General features: G+C 38.6%; 1 protein-coding gene across 3 annotated transcripts in view; it reads left to right on the forward strand.

Annotated features, from left to right (window-relative positions):
• GABRA3 (gamma-aminobutyric acid type A receptor subunit alpha3) overlaps positions 1-14,503 on the forward strand; it is a 386,726-nt gene that overhangs the window by 303,958 nt on the left and 68,265 nt on the right. For all 3 annotated transcript variants that reach the window (XM_078065249.1, XM_078065248.1, XM_078065247.1), the window contains one exon: positions 2,836-2,918. In XM_078065249.1, coding sequence (XP_077921375.1) covers positions 2,836-2,918 — 83 coding nt within the window. The remainder of the gene's footprint in view (positions 1-2,835; positions 2,919-14,503) is intronic.

Genomic DNA, 14,503 nt, shown 5'->3' on the forward strand with positions numbered 1-14,503 from the left:
AGCCCACTAAAGATGATTTGCTGTACAATAGATCTCTAGGACTGATTCATCTTGCAAAACTGAAACTTAGTACTTTTCACTAATATCTCCCCATTCCCTCCCCACCAGCCCCTGGCAACCACCATTCTACTCTCTGCTTCTATGAGTTTGACTATTTTAGATCCCACATATAAGGGAGATCCTATATAGTATTTGTCTTTCTCTGGTTTATTTCACTTAGCACAGTGTCCTCTAGGTTCATCAATGTGGTTGAAAATGGCAGGATTTCTTTCTTTTGTTAAGGCTGAATAATATTCCATTGTATGTATATACATTTTCTTATCCACCTATTGATGGATACTTAGATTGCTTCCATGTCTTGGCTATTGTGGATAATGCTACAATGAATTTTGGAGTGCAGATATCTTTTTGAAATCCTGATTTCAGTAACTTTGGACATATATTCCCAAAAGTAGGATTGCTGGCTCCTATGGTAATTCTATTTTTAATTTTTTGAAGAACCTCTATACTGTTTTCCAGAGTTACTGCACCAATTTACATTCCTACCAACAGTGCACAAGATTGTCTTTTCTCCACATCCTCATCAACACTTGTTATCTCTTGTCTTTTTGATAATAGCCTATCTAACAGGTATGAGGTAATATCTCATTGTGATTTTCATTTGTATTTCCCTGATGATTAGTGACGTTGAGCACCTTTTAATATACCTGTGTCCATTTGTATGCCTTCTTTGGAGTAATGTCTATTCAGGTCCTTTTCTCAATTAACAATATTAAATGGTATACTTAAAAATTTGCTCAGTGGGCAGATCTTATGTTAAGTGTTCTTGTCACACAAAACAATAACAACAATAATAATAAGAGGGTGGAAGGAAAGTTTTGGAGGGGACGGATATGTTTATGACATAGATTGTAGTGATGAGGATATTAGCCTGGGTATAGTCAGGCTGCTTTCTGCTATAGAAAAGCTTGAAGGGATCTTGAAATTTGAAGCAAGGTAAAGAGAAAGAAGAAAGGAAGAAGGGAAGACAGTATGACATGGGATGTCAGAGAGCAGTAGGATGTGTTTAAGAACGAATGAAAGCACAGCATAATCTGGCTTGTGAAGTACCCTGCCCTCACCAACATCTGCTTTCTCCTCTCTACTCTGTGCCTAGGTAGGATGGGCAAGAAGTATATGGGAAGGAAGAGAGAAAAGTTATATAAATCAGTTCCACTCTTAATCAGAAATCAGTGCCCTTTGCATCTTGCTTTGATAATCTATTGTGGTCTTATTTGCCATGTCCCCAGGACTGCTGGGTAGACATAAAGTAATTTCCCCTTGGCATTACTCATAAAAGGCAGTATCTTGGAAATACTAATATAAGTGGAAAGAAGGAACACAATTTTCTTTATTAAACCTTCATGGAATCTTTTAAGTATCCAACACGAGGAACAGGTTTATCAGTCAAATACATTTTTTGTGTGTCAAATTCTTTGAATTATGAAATCCCCTTTATGCCTTAAAAATAAAAGGTGGATTTTTGGGATATTGCAGGCTAACTTGAGAATTAAGCTTTTGTCCTAGACAACATGGAAAATTTTATAAATATTGAAGGGATTAGTTAGATCTGCAAGGACACATGCCATCTAGTTCCTCTTACTGTTTAGATGGGAGAACTAAAAATAAGATGGATACGTATTTGTTGAAGAGCATACACTTGGTTTCTGCCATTTAGTCTAGAGTTCTTGCTAATACACACCTGAGCATGTTTGTTTTAATTAGCCTGCTTTGCACAATATCTAGTATTGCTCCTCTGATCATTTGTGAAGTGTTACACATTCACCAGGTTTAACAATTAACTAGGATTGGAGATGCTGGCCAGTTGGCCCCCTAGAACTCCAAGAGGATGGCATATATTGAATCTAGTATAACCAGGAGGTATACTGATTAGCTAGAAATAACTCATCAGAGCTAGGCTCCAAAGAACTCTGAATTTCTGCTGTGTAGGTCCCATTTCTACATAGGAGGTTACTATCTAGGCCAAGGGAGGTTGAGGCTCAGAATTCTTTAAAGAAATCATAGGGGAAATCTTAGAATAGATTATTTAAGCAGACTAATGCAGGAAAATGAATATGTGGGCATGACAAATCATACCCCATTCAGATTTTCATTGAGGAGTCCATGCAGTCTCTCCTACATGTTGTTCCTATAAAGAAAGCATGAGCTCTCTAGACTTAACCTCTGAGGTTTTTGATGTCCTCCATTACCTTTGTATTTTTTTTCCTGGCCAGTTGTGTGTGTGTGTGTGTGTGTGTGTGTGCGTGCACGCACAAGTGTGTATATGTGTTCTCCAAGAGTCATCTCCTTCAACAAAGCTATAACAGTTGCTGTGAACAGCAGAGCCATCTTTTGTACCTGTTCATTATCAAGGTAAAGATATTCATCTCTTCTTTCCAGTGCAGTCTTTAAATTGGTTAACTCACTTGATAGCCTGCTGAGAATTATTTAATAAATAATTAAACTGCTATCAGGAGTGAATGAGTAGGACCTGGTGTTTTCAGCCTTCTTTGAGGAGGAGGGCTGGGTGAGGGAGCTCAGCTAAGGCAAATAATTATATTTGTTTTTCTAAAGGTGGTAAGGTGGAATTCAAATCTGATCTAAAAATCTGAATGCTGCTTTGAGAGGCTCTCTAGTTCATTTAATCCATCCCTTGTGTTCATAAAGACTTCAATCTCAGTATAAACAAAATCCCATTATTCTTAGGGGCACCCCATCGCTGGTGAATGGACATTCAGCTGTGTTTACCACCATTCATTTTAGCTTAATCTCATTTTCTGTTCTCCTTTCTTTTAGGTTAACAATTCATGCTGAGTGCCCCATGCATTTGGAAGATTTTCCTATGGATGTGCATGCCTGCCCACTGAAGTTTGGAAGCTGTACGTATTTTCTCACTTTCTGTTTACCTGATCTTCTTCCAAAAGAAACAGTATTTCCTGTTCTGCCCCCTAGTAGTTTCTAAAGCTGAAGCCTTGAATTCAGGGTGGTATGGGAGTGGGGAAGGGGAGTGGGGTTGAATAATACTAAGTGATCAGAAGGAGGAGACTTAGCTTTTAATAGATTTCTTTCTAGAAAGAAAACATTATCTCACCATTTCAGACTCATTTCTGTCATTAGATTGAAAGACTAACATCTGTTTCCTAAATTGTCCAGAAGATATAGCAAGTAAGCACTAATATACTGTGATGAACACTGGGTGTTGTATGTAAGTGATGAATCACTGTATTGTAACACCTGAAACTAATGTTACACTGTATGTTAACTAATTGGAATTGAAATAAAAACTTGAGAATGAATGAATGAATAAAAAGACAGAGCTGATATGGAGTATAGTAGCAGCTTCCAAAGGACAAGATCCCCAAAAGAGAATGTGTTTTTATTTTTGAAATGCCTATTCTATTTGCATCTCATATAGTTCTATCTAATTCTCTACAGTAAATGGTAGATAGAAAGAGACTCTGGAGATTTTCTTATTTTTACAGAGTATTGCCTTTACCAGTAACTGTAAATCTGAAAGAGAAATGAGTAGATACATAGCCCATTTTCAAATAAATTCGAAAAATCAAAATTGAATAGAATTTGAGTGAGTTTTTAACTCTAAGAATTTTAGAGTAAGTTTCATATAGGGAGTCATCTGAGCAATATATCAAGGTCTGTGTTGATTGTGTCTAAATTAAATTTAGCTCTATATTTTCAAGTAGTGCATTTGAAAAGATCCAAATAATTACATGTGACATATTTTTTCAATCATTGCCAAATACTTATAAATTGTCTCTATATGCCAGGCTCTATTGAAGGAGTTTGAAATACATCCATGAATAAAACAAAGACCATGTCTTTGTGGAGCTTATATTATAGAGGAGAGCGTGATGGTGGAAAATAAAATAAACAACAGATTAAAAAGTAAAGTTTAAAGTATGTTGCAAAGTGAAAATCACCATGGGAAAACATAAAAGTACTACAGAATAAGGGGAATCAGTCTTGTCTAGGTGGAAGATAGGTGTTGCCATTGAAATTTAAAATAGGGTAATCAGCATAGGTCTCTTTGAAAAAGTGACAATTGAGCAGAAATTTTAAGGAGGTAAAAGCATTAACAATACAGATATTAGAGGAAACTGTGCTCCAAGTAGAGGGAACATCCAGGGATAAGAAGCTAAGTCAGAAATGTGTCTCGCTTTTCCAAGGAAGATTAAAGTGTCCAGAATGGCTGGATACAGTAAAGGAGAAAGCACTAGGAAAGGATGAGATCAAAGAAGAGGCCAGGTCATCTAGAGTCTTGTAGGATATTAAAGGGCTTTGAATTTTACTGAGAGAAAATGAGGAGTGGTTGGAAAATTTGGAACAAAATGATTACATTATCTGGGGAGAGAGGAAAGATGGCAGAGGAGTAGGGGACCCTATTTCAACTGGTCCCCGGAATTGAGCTGGATATCTACCAGACCACTCTGAACACCCACGAAATCAGCCTGAGATGTAAGAAGATCTGGATCTCTACAAACAGAATATCGTAGGCAGTTGGTTTCGAGGTACAAAGCAGGGAGCAGTGATTCTATGGGCAGATATCAGAGGATAAATGGCAGCGGGAGGGTGCCTGGCCTTAGGGATCCTACACCGCTGGTGAGCGAAAGCCTCGCTAGCTGGGGACGGGGCACAGACTCACAGACCGGTAGCGGCTGGGAAAGGACTTTAGGGCAGCCCCCAGGGCAGAAACCCAGAGCAGCGGGATCCCACGCGTGAACTGGGAGAGGCGGGCAATTTAAGCACAAAGGGCAGAGAAGTGCCCCGACCTGGAGGCAGGACTGGGAGCACTGTGGAGGGACGCACAACCCAGGATGCTGCAGTTTATAGCAGCACGGACTGAAACGGAGACAGTGTGGCCTGGAGAGCTCACTGAAGAACAGACTGCGATCTCTCTGCTCTGAGGCAGAGGGTTGGAAATGGTCTCTTCTGCTCTGACTCATGGAAGAGACACAGAAAGCCGCCAGGGTAAGCCGCCAGAGAACAAAAGCCCCCCAGACTGATTCCCACTGAGCCCATACCCCGCCACAGGGGGGCAGGGCAACTCTGCCCAAACAGGGTTGCCTGAGTAACAGCGCGGCAGGCCCCTCCCCCAGAAGACAGGCTGGAAAAACAAGAGGCCAGCAACCCTAAGGTCCCTAGAAAACAGGTGCATCTTGCTTGGGTTCTGGTCAATAATTTGGACTCTATACATTCCCTCAACCACCCATCAACAGAATGACTAGGAGGAGGAGCCCCCAAAATAGAAAAGACTCAGAGATTATGACTTATGCTGCAGATTTACAAATGGATGCAGATATAACCAAGATGTCAGAGATGGAATTCAGGCTAGCAATTGTGAAGACAATAGCTAGAATGGAGAAATCAATTAATGGCAACATAGAGTCTCTAAGGGCAGAAATGACAGCTGAATTGACAGAACTTAAAAATGCTATCAATGAGATCCAATCCAATCTAGATAATCTAACAGCTAGGGTAAGTGAGGCAGAAGAATGAATAAGCGACCTGAAAGACAATATAATAGATAAAAAGGGAAACGAGGAGGCCAGGGAAAAACAACTCAGAATCCATGAAAATAGAATCAGAGAAATAAGTGACACCATGAAGTGTTCCAATGTCAGAATAATTGGAATCCCGGAGGGAGTGGAGAGAGAGAGAGGACTAGAAGATGTATTTGAGCAAATCATAGCTGAGAACTTCCCTAATCTGGGAATGAAACAAACATTCGCATCCTAGAGGCAGAGAGGACCCCTCCCAATATCAAGGAAAACAGGCCAACACCCCGGCATGTAATAGTACAACTTGCAAATCTTAGAACGAAGGAAACCATCTTAAGGGCAGTTAGGGGGAAGAGATTCCTTACGTACAGAGGGAGGAACATCAGAATAACGTCAGAGAGACCTGGCAAGACATATTCAGGGCACTAAATGAGAAGAACATGCAGCCAAGAATACTTTATCCGGCAAGGCTTTCATTTAGAATGGATGGAGAGATGCAGAGCTTCCACGACTGGCAGAAACTGAAAGAATAAGTGACCACTAAGCTGGCCCTGCAAGAAATATTAAAGGGGGTTCTATAAAAGGAGAAAGACCCCAAGAGTGATATAAACAGAAATTTACAGGGACAATCTATAAAAACAACATCTTCACAGGCAACATGACGACAATTAATTCATATCTTTCAATAATCACTCTCAACGTGAATGGCCTAAATGCTCCCATAAAACAGCACAGGGTTGCAGATTGGATAAAAAGACAGGACCCATCCATGTGCTGCCTACAAGAGACTCATTTTGAACCTAAAGATACATCCAGACTGAAAGTGAAGGGATGGAGATCCATCTTCCATGCCAGCGGACCTCAAAAGAAAGCTGGGGTAGCAATTCTAATATCAGACAAATTAGATTTTAAACTAAAGTCTGTAATTAGAGACACAGAAGGACACTATATCATTCTTAAAGGGTCTATCCAACAAGAAGATCTAACAATTGTAAATATCTATGTCCCCAACATGGGAGCAGCCATCTACATAAGCCAACTGTTAACCAAAATAAAGAGTCATATTGATAACAATACGTTAATTGTAGGAGACCTCAATACTCCACTCTCCGCAATGGACAGATCATCTAAGCAGAAAATCAACAAGGAAACAAGAGCTTTGAATGATACACTGGACCAGATGGACCTCATAGATATTTACAGAACATTCCACCCTAAAACAACAGAATACTCATTCTTCTCGAGCGCACATGGAACTTTCTCCAGAATAGACCACATACTGGGTCACAAATCAGGTCTCAACTGATACCAAAAGACTGAGATTACTTCCTGCATATTCTCAGACCACAATGCTTTAAAACTGGAACTCAATCACAAGAAAAAATTTGGCAGAAATTCAAACACTTGGAAGCTAAAGACCACTCTGCTCAAGAATGTTTGGGTCAACCAAGAAATCAAAGAAGAACTTAAACAATTCATGGAAATCAATGAGAATGAAAACACATCGGTCCAAAACCTATGGGATACCGCAAAGATGGTCCTAAGGGGAAATACATAGCCATCCAAGCCTCACTCAAAAAACTAGAAAAATCCCGAATTCACCAACTAACTCTACACCTTAAAGAACTAGAGAAAAAGCAACAAACGATGCCTAAGCCAAGCATTAGAAGAGAAATAATTAAAATTAGAGCAGAAATCAATGAATTAGAAACCAGAAACACAGTAGATCAGATCAACGAAACTAGAAGTTGGTTCTTTGAAAGAATTAATAAGATCGCTAAACCACTGGCCAGACTTATCCAAAAGAAAAGAGAAAGGACCCAAATTAATAAAATTATGAATGAAAGGGGAGAGATCACGACTAACACCAAGGAAATAGAAACAATTATTAGAAATTATTATCAACAACTATATGCCAATAAACTGAGCAATCTGGATGAAATGGAGGCCTTCCTGGAAACCTATAAGCTGCCAAGATTGAAACAGGAAGAAATTGACAACCTGAATAGGCCAATAACCAGTAACAAGATTGAAGCAGTGATCAAAAACCTCCCAAAAAACAAGAGTCCAGGGCCTGATGGATTCCCTGAGGAATTCTACCAAACATTCAAAGAAGAAATAATACCTATTCTCCTGAAGCTGTTTCAAAAAATAGAAACAGAAGGAAAACTTCCAAACTCATTCTATGAGGCCAGCATTACCTTAATCCCCAAACCAGGCAAAGACCCCATCAAAAAGGAGAATTTCAGACTGATATGCCTGATGAATATGGATTCCAAAATCCTCAACAAAATCCTAGCTAATAGGATCCAACAATACATTAAAAGGATCATCCACCATGACCAAGTGGGATTTATCCCTGGGATGCAAGGGTGGTTCAACATTCGCAAATCAATCAGTGTGATAGAACAGATTAATAAGAGGAGGGAGAAAAACCATATGGTCCTCTCAATTGATGCAGAGAAAGCATTTGACAAAATACAACATCCTTTCCTGATTAAAACTCTTCAGAGTATAGGGATAGAGGGAACATTCCTCAAGTTCATAAAATCCATCTATGAAAAACCCACAGTGAATACCATCCTCAATGGGGAAAAGCTGAGAGCTTTTCCCTTAAGATCAGGAACACGTCAAGGATGCCCACTCTCGCCACTATTGTTCAACATAGTACTAGAAGTCCTAGCAACAGCAGTCAGACAACAAAAAGAAATAAAAGGGATTCAAATTGGCAAAGAAGAAGTCAAACTCTCTCTTTTTGCAGACGACATGATACTTATATGGAAAACCCAAAAGACTCCCCCCCCGCAAATTACTAGAACTCATCCAGCAATTCAGTAATGTGGCAGGATACAAAATCAACACACACAAATCATTTGCTTTCTTATACACTAACAACACAACTGTAGAAAGATAAATTAGAGAAACGATTCCATTTACAAGAGCACCAAAAACCATAAGATACCTCAGAATAAACCTAACCAAAGAGGTAAAGGATCTATACTCTAGGAACTATAGAACACTCACGAAAGAAATTGAAGAAGACACAAAAAGATGGAAAAATATTCCATGCTCATGGATTGGAAGAATAAACATTGTTAAAATGTGTATGCTACCCAGAGCAATCTATACCTTCAATGCCATCCCGATCAAAATTCCAATGACATTTTTCAAAGTGCTGGAACAAACAATCCTAAAATTTGTATGGAATCAGAAAAGATCCTGAATCGCCAAGGAAATGTTGAAAAAGAAAAACAAAGCTGGGGGCATCACGTTGCCCGGTTTCAAGGTATATTACAAAGCTGTGATCACCAAGACAGCATGGTACTGGCACAAAAGCAGACATATAGACCAATGGAACAGAATAGAGAACCCAGATATGGACCCTCAACTCTATGGTCAAATAATCTTTGACAAAGCAGGAAAAAACATGCAATGGAAAAAAGACAGTCTCTTCAATAAATGGTGCTGGGAAAATTGGACAGCCACATGCAGAAGAATGAAACTCGACCATTCTCTAACACCATTCACAAAGATAAACTCAAAATGGGTGAAAGACCTCAATATGAGACAGGAATCCATCAAAATCCTAGAGGAGAACATAGGCAGTAACCTCTTGGACATTGGCCACAGCAACTTCTTTCAAGATACATCTCCAAAAGCTAGTGAAACAAAAGCAAAAATGAACTTTTGGGACCTCATCAAGATAAAAAGCTTCTGCACAGCAAAGGAAACAGTCAACAAAACAAAGAGGCAACCCACAGAATGGCAGAAGATATTTGCAAATGACACTACGGATAAAGGGCTGGTATCCAAGATCTATAAAGAACTTCTCAAACTCAACACCCAAAAAACAAATAATCAAGTCAAAAAGTGGGCAGAAGATATGAAAAGACACTTCTCTGAAGAAGACATACAAATGTCTAACAGACACGTGGAAAAATGTTCATCATCATTAGCCATCAGGGAAATCCAAATCAAAACCACACTGAGATACCACCTTACACCAGTTAGAATGGCAAAAATGGACAGGGAAAGAAACAACAAATGTTGGAGAGGTTGTGGAGAAAGGGGAACCCTCTTACACTGTTGGTGGGAATGCAAGTTGGTACAGCCACTTTGGAAAACAGTGTGGAGGTTTCTCAAAAATTTAAAAATAGAGCTACCCTATGAGCCAGCAATTGCACTACTGGGTATTTACCCCAAAGACACAGATGTAGTGAAAAGAAAGGCCATATGCACCCCAATGTTCATAGCAGCAATGTCCGCAATAGCCAAACTGTGGAAAGAGCCGAGATGCCCTTCAACAGATGAATGGATAAAGAAGATGTGGTTCATATATACAATGGAATATTACTCAGCCATCAGAAAAGATGAATACCCAACTTTTACATCAACATGGATGGGACTGGAGGAGATTATGCTAAGTGAAATAAGTCAAGCAGAGAAAGTCAATTATCATATGGTTTCACTTATTTGTGGAACATAAGGAATAACATGGAGGACATTAGGAGAAGGAAGGGAAAAATGGGCGGGGGGAATTGGAGGGAGAGATGAACCATGAGAGACTATGGACCTGAGAAACAAACAGGGTTTTAGAGGGGAGGGGGGAGGAGGGATTGGTTAGCCCGGTGATGGGTATTAAGGAGGGCACGTACTACATGGAGCACTGGGTATTATACGAAAACAATGGATCGTGGATCACCACATCAAAAACTAATGATGTATTGTATGGTGACTAACATAACATAATAAAATTAAAAACTACAAAAAAAATATAAATATGGGAAGAACAGAAGAAGGAAGTTCAGTTAAAAGTGTATTGCGATAGTTCAGGTGAGAAATGATAATGGCTCAGATTACAGTGATAGGAGCAAAAATAGTGAGAAAGACTATCTGTGGGTGAACAGTGCTCCCCTCATGAACAATTAGAAAACCTAGAACTGTAGCAGCAATGAAGATTGAAAGACAAAAATTCTGGAGAAAGGGTAGAACTTCTCATAGATGAATTTGTGACCTGCATCTTCTTCATTCATTGTGGTATTTGACAATTCTGGCCATTGATTGCAGGTTAAAATTCAAGTTTTGCCCTAAGCATAGGGCTGCTGCTAGATGATAGGGGGAAAAAAAGCAATAGTTTTCATGGTCACACAGAGCTAAAGTGATAAAAGTAGAGCTCTAGAAGGTCTCAAACTCTTGGCTAATATCCTTCTCAATACAATTGCTAAATTTTGAATATGCACAAATCATAAGGCTAAAAAAGAATATAAAAACCTCTGAAAAGTAAAACTGGCTTTCCTACAGTCTACCAATGGTATAAAAAAGAAGGTATGCCAGGCACTCAGTTTAAATCTCTAGAGAAGCTATGTCCTAGTTACAAGGGAGCAGCAGAGACATACCAAGTTTAACCAAAATTAGAATTCAATGCAGTCCCTTATGGGATTAAAGTAATAATTCTCCCACACTGTCTGTTTAGCAAAGGAAAGAATGAAGCCTTTCTGGTGGAAGTCAACATCATCTAAAAAGTTCTACAGATTATTATACAAAGTCTGCAATTCAATAAAAAAAATCATTAAGCATAACAATACACAGGACCATATGACTTAAAACCAAAATTTTAAAACAAAAAGAAATGGAATACAGAAATAGATTAACAGGTGACCCAGATATCAGAGTTTGTAGATAAAGGCTTTTAAAAACTATGGTTAATATGTTCAAGAAAAAAAAGAAAAGATGAATAAAAGAGATAAAAAAGAATTTCAACAGAAAATTGGAATCTATAAAGAAGAACAAATTAGAAATTACTTATGGAAAAATACACATCCAAAATTCAGAATTCAATGGATAGATTTTTTTTCCATTTTTTAATTCAAATTCAATTAATTAACATATACTGTATTATTGGTTTCACAGGTAGAGGTAAGCGATTCACCAGTCTTATAAAATACCCAGTGCTCATTACATCACGTGCCCTCCTTAATATCTATCAACCCATCCCTCCCACCTCCCTCCCCTCCAGCAACCATGTTTTTTTCCTATAATTTAGTCTCTTATGGTTTGTCTCCCTCTCTGGCTTCATCTTGTTTTATTTTTTCCTCTCTTCCCCTGTGATCCTCTGTTTTGTTTCTTAAATTCCACATATGAGTGTGATCATATGATAATTGTCTTTCTCTGATTGACTTATTTCACTTAGCATAATAACCTCTAGTTCCATCCGTCATTGCAAATGGCAAGATTTCATTCTTTTGATGGCTGAGTAATATTCCATTGTATATATCTATACCACTTCTTTTTTTTTAATTTTATTATGTTATGTTAATCACCATACATTACATCATTAGTTTTTGATGTAGTGTTCCATGATTCATTGTTTGTGTATAACACCCAGTGCTCTATTCAATACATGCCCTCTTTAATACCCATCACCAGGCTAACCCATCCCCCCACCCCCCTCCCCTCTAGAACCCTCAGTTTGTTTCTCAGAGTCCATAGTCTCTCATGGTTCGTCTCCCCCTCTGATTTCCCCCCCTTCATTTTTCCTTTCCTACTATCTTCTTCTTTTTTTTTAAACATATATTATTTATTTCAGAGGTACAGGACTGTGATTCAACAGTCTTACACAATTCACAGCGCTCACTATAGCACATACCCTCCCCAGTGTCTATCACCCAGCCCCCCCATCTTCCCACCCCCCAGCACTCCAGCAACCCTCAATTTGTTTCCTGAGATTAAGAATTCCCCATATCAGTGAGATCATATGATACATGTCTTTCTCTGATTGACTTATTTCACTCAGCATAATACCCTCTAGTTCCATCCACATTGTTGCAAATGGCAAGATTTCGTTTTTTTGATGGCTGCATAATATTCCATTGTATATATATACCACATCTTCTTTATCCATTCATCTGTTGACAGACACCTGAGCTCTTTCCAAATTTTGGCTATTGTGGACATTGCTGCTATAAACACTGGGGGGCATGTGTCCCTTCAAATCACTATGTTTGTATCCTTTGGATAAATACCTAGTAGTGCAATTGCTAGGTCACAGGGTAGCTCTATTTTTAACTTCTTGAGCAACCTCCATACTGTTTTCCAGAGTGGCCGCACCAGTTTGCATTCCTACCAACAGTGTAAGAAGGTTTCCCTTTCTCTGCATCCTTGCCAACAACTGTTGTTTCTTGAGTTGTTAATTTTAGCCATTCTGACTGGTGTGAGGTGGTATTTCATTGAGGTTTTGATTTGTATTTCCCAGATGGCAAGTGATGTGGAGCATTTTTTCATGTGTTTGTTGGCCATTTGTATGTCTTCTTTGGAGAAATATCTGTTCATGCCTTCTGCCCATTTCTTGATTGGATTATTCTTTAGGTTTTGAGTTTGATAAATTCTTTATAGATTTTGGATACTAGCCCTTTATCTGATATGTCATTTGCAAATATCTTCCTCCATTCTGTCAGTTGTATTTTGGTTTTGTTGACTGTTTCCTTTGTTGTGCAAAAGCTTTTTATCTTCATGAAGTCCCAATAGTTCATTTTTGCCTTTGTTTCCCTTGTCTTTGGAGACATGTCTAGCAGGAAGTTGCTGTGGCTGAGATCATAGAGGTTGCGGCCTGTGTTCTTCTCTAGGATTTTAATGGATTCCTGCCTCACATTTAGGCCTTTCATCCATTTTGAGTCTATTTTTGTGTATGGTGTAAGGAAATGGTCCAGTTTCATTCTTCTGCATGTGACTGTCCAATTTTCCCAACACCGTTTATTGAAGAGACTGTCTTTTTTCCATTGGATATTCTTCCCTGCTTTGTCAAAGATTAGTTGACCATACAGTTAAGTATCCATTTTCGGGTTCTCTATTCTGTTCCATTGATCTGTGTGTCTTTTTTTGTGCCAGTAACATACTGTCTTGATGATTACAGCTTTGTAATAGAGCGTCAAGTCTGGAATTGTGATGCCACCAGCTTTGGTTTTCTTTTTCAACATTCCTTTGGCTATTCAGGGTCTTTTCTGATTACATACAAATTTTAGGATTGTTTGTTCCAGCTCTGTGGAAAATGATGATGGTATTTTGATAGGGATTGCATTGAATGTGTAGATCGCTCTAGGTATCATAGAAATTTTAACAATATTTGTTCTTCCAACCCTTGAGCATGGAACTTTTTTCCATTTCTTTGTGTCTTCCTCAATTTCTTTCATAAGTGTTCTATAGTTTTCTGAGTACAGATCCTTTGCCTCTTTGGTTAGGTTTATTCCTAGGTATCTTATGGGTTTTGATGCAGTTGTAAATGGGATTGATTCCTTAATTTCTCTTTCATCAGTCACATTATTAGTGTATAGAAATGCAATTGATTTCTGTACATTGATTTTGTATCTTGCCATGTTGCTGAATTCTTGTATGAGTTCTATGAATTTTGGGGTAGAGTATGTTGGGTGTTCCACATAAAGTATCATGTCCTCTGTGAAGAGTGAGAGTTTGATGTCTTTGCCAATTTGAATGCCTTTTATTTCTTTCTGTTGTCTGATTGCTGAGGCTAGGACGTCTAGTACTATGTTGAACAGCAGTGGTGATAGTGGACATCCCTGCTGTATTCCTGACCTTAGGGGAAAAGCTCTTAGTTTCTCCCCATTGAGAATAATATTTGTTGTGGGCTTTTCCAATATGGTTTTTATGATATAGAGGTATATTTCCTCTATCCCTTCACTGTGAAGGGTTTTAATCAAGGAAGGATGCTGTACTCTGTCAAATGCTTTTTCTGCATCTACTGAGAGGATCATATGGTTCTTGTCCTTTCTTTTATTTATGTAGTGTATCACATTGATTTGTGGATGTTGGACCATGCTTACATCCCAGGAATAAATCCCACTTGGTCATGGTGAATAATCATTTTAATGTACTGTTGGACCCTATTGGCTAGTATTTTGGTAAGAATTTTGGCATCCACGTTCATCAGGGATATT

Source organism: Halichoerus grypus, chromosome X (genome assembly GCF_964656455.1).
Source record: "Halichoerus grypus chromosome X, mHalGry1.hap1.1, whole genome shotgun sequence".
Lineage (NCBI taxonomy): Eukaryota > Metazoa > Chordata > Mammalia > Carnivora > Phocidae > Halichoerus > Halichoerus grypus.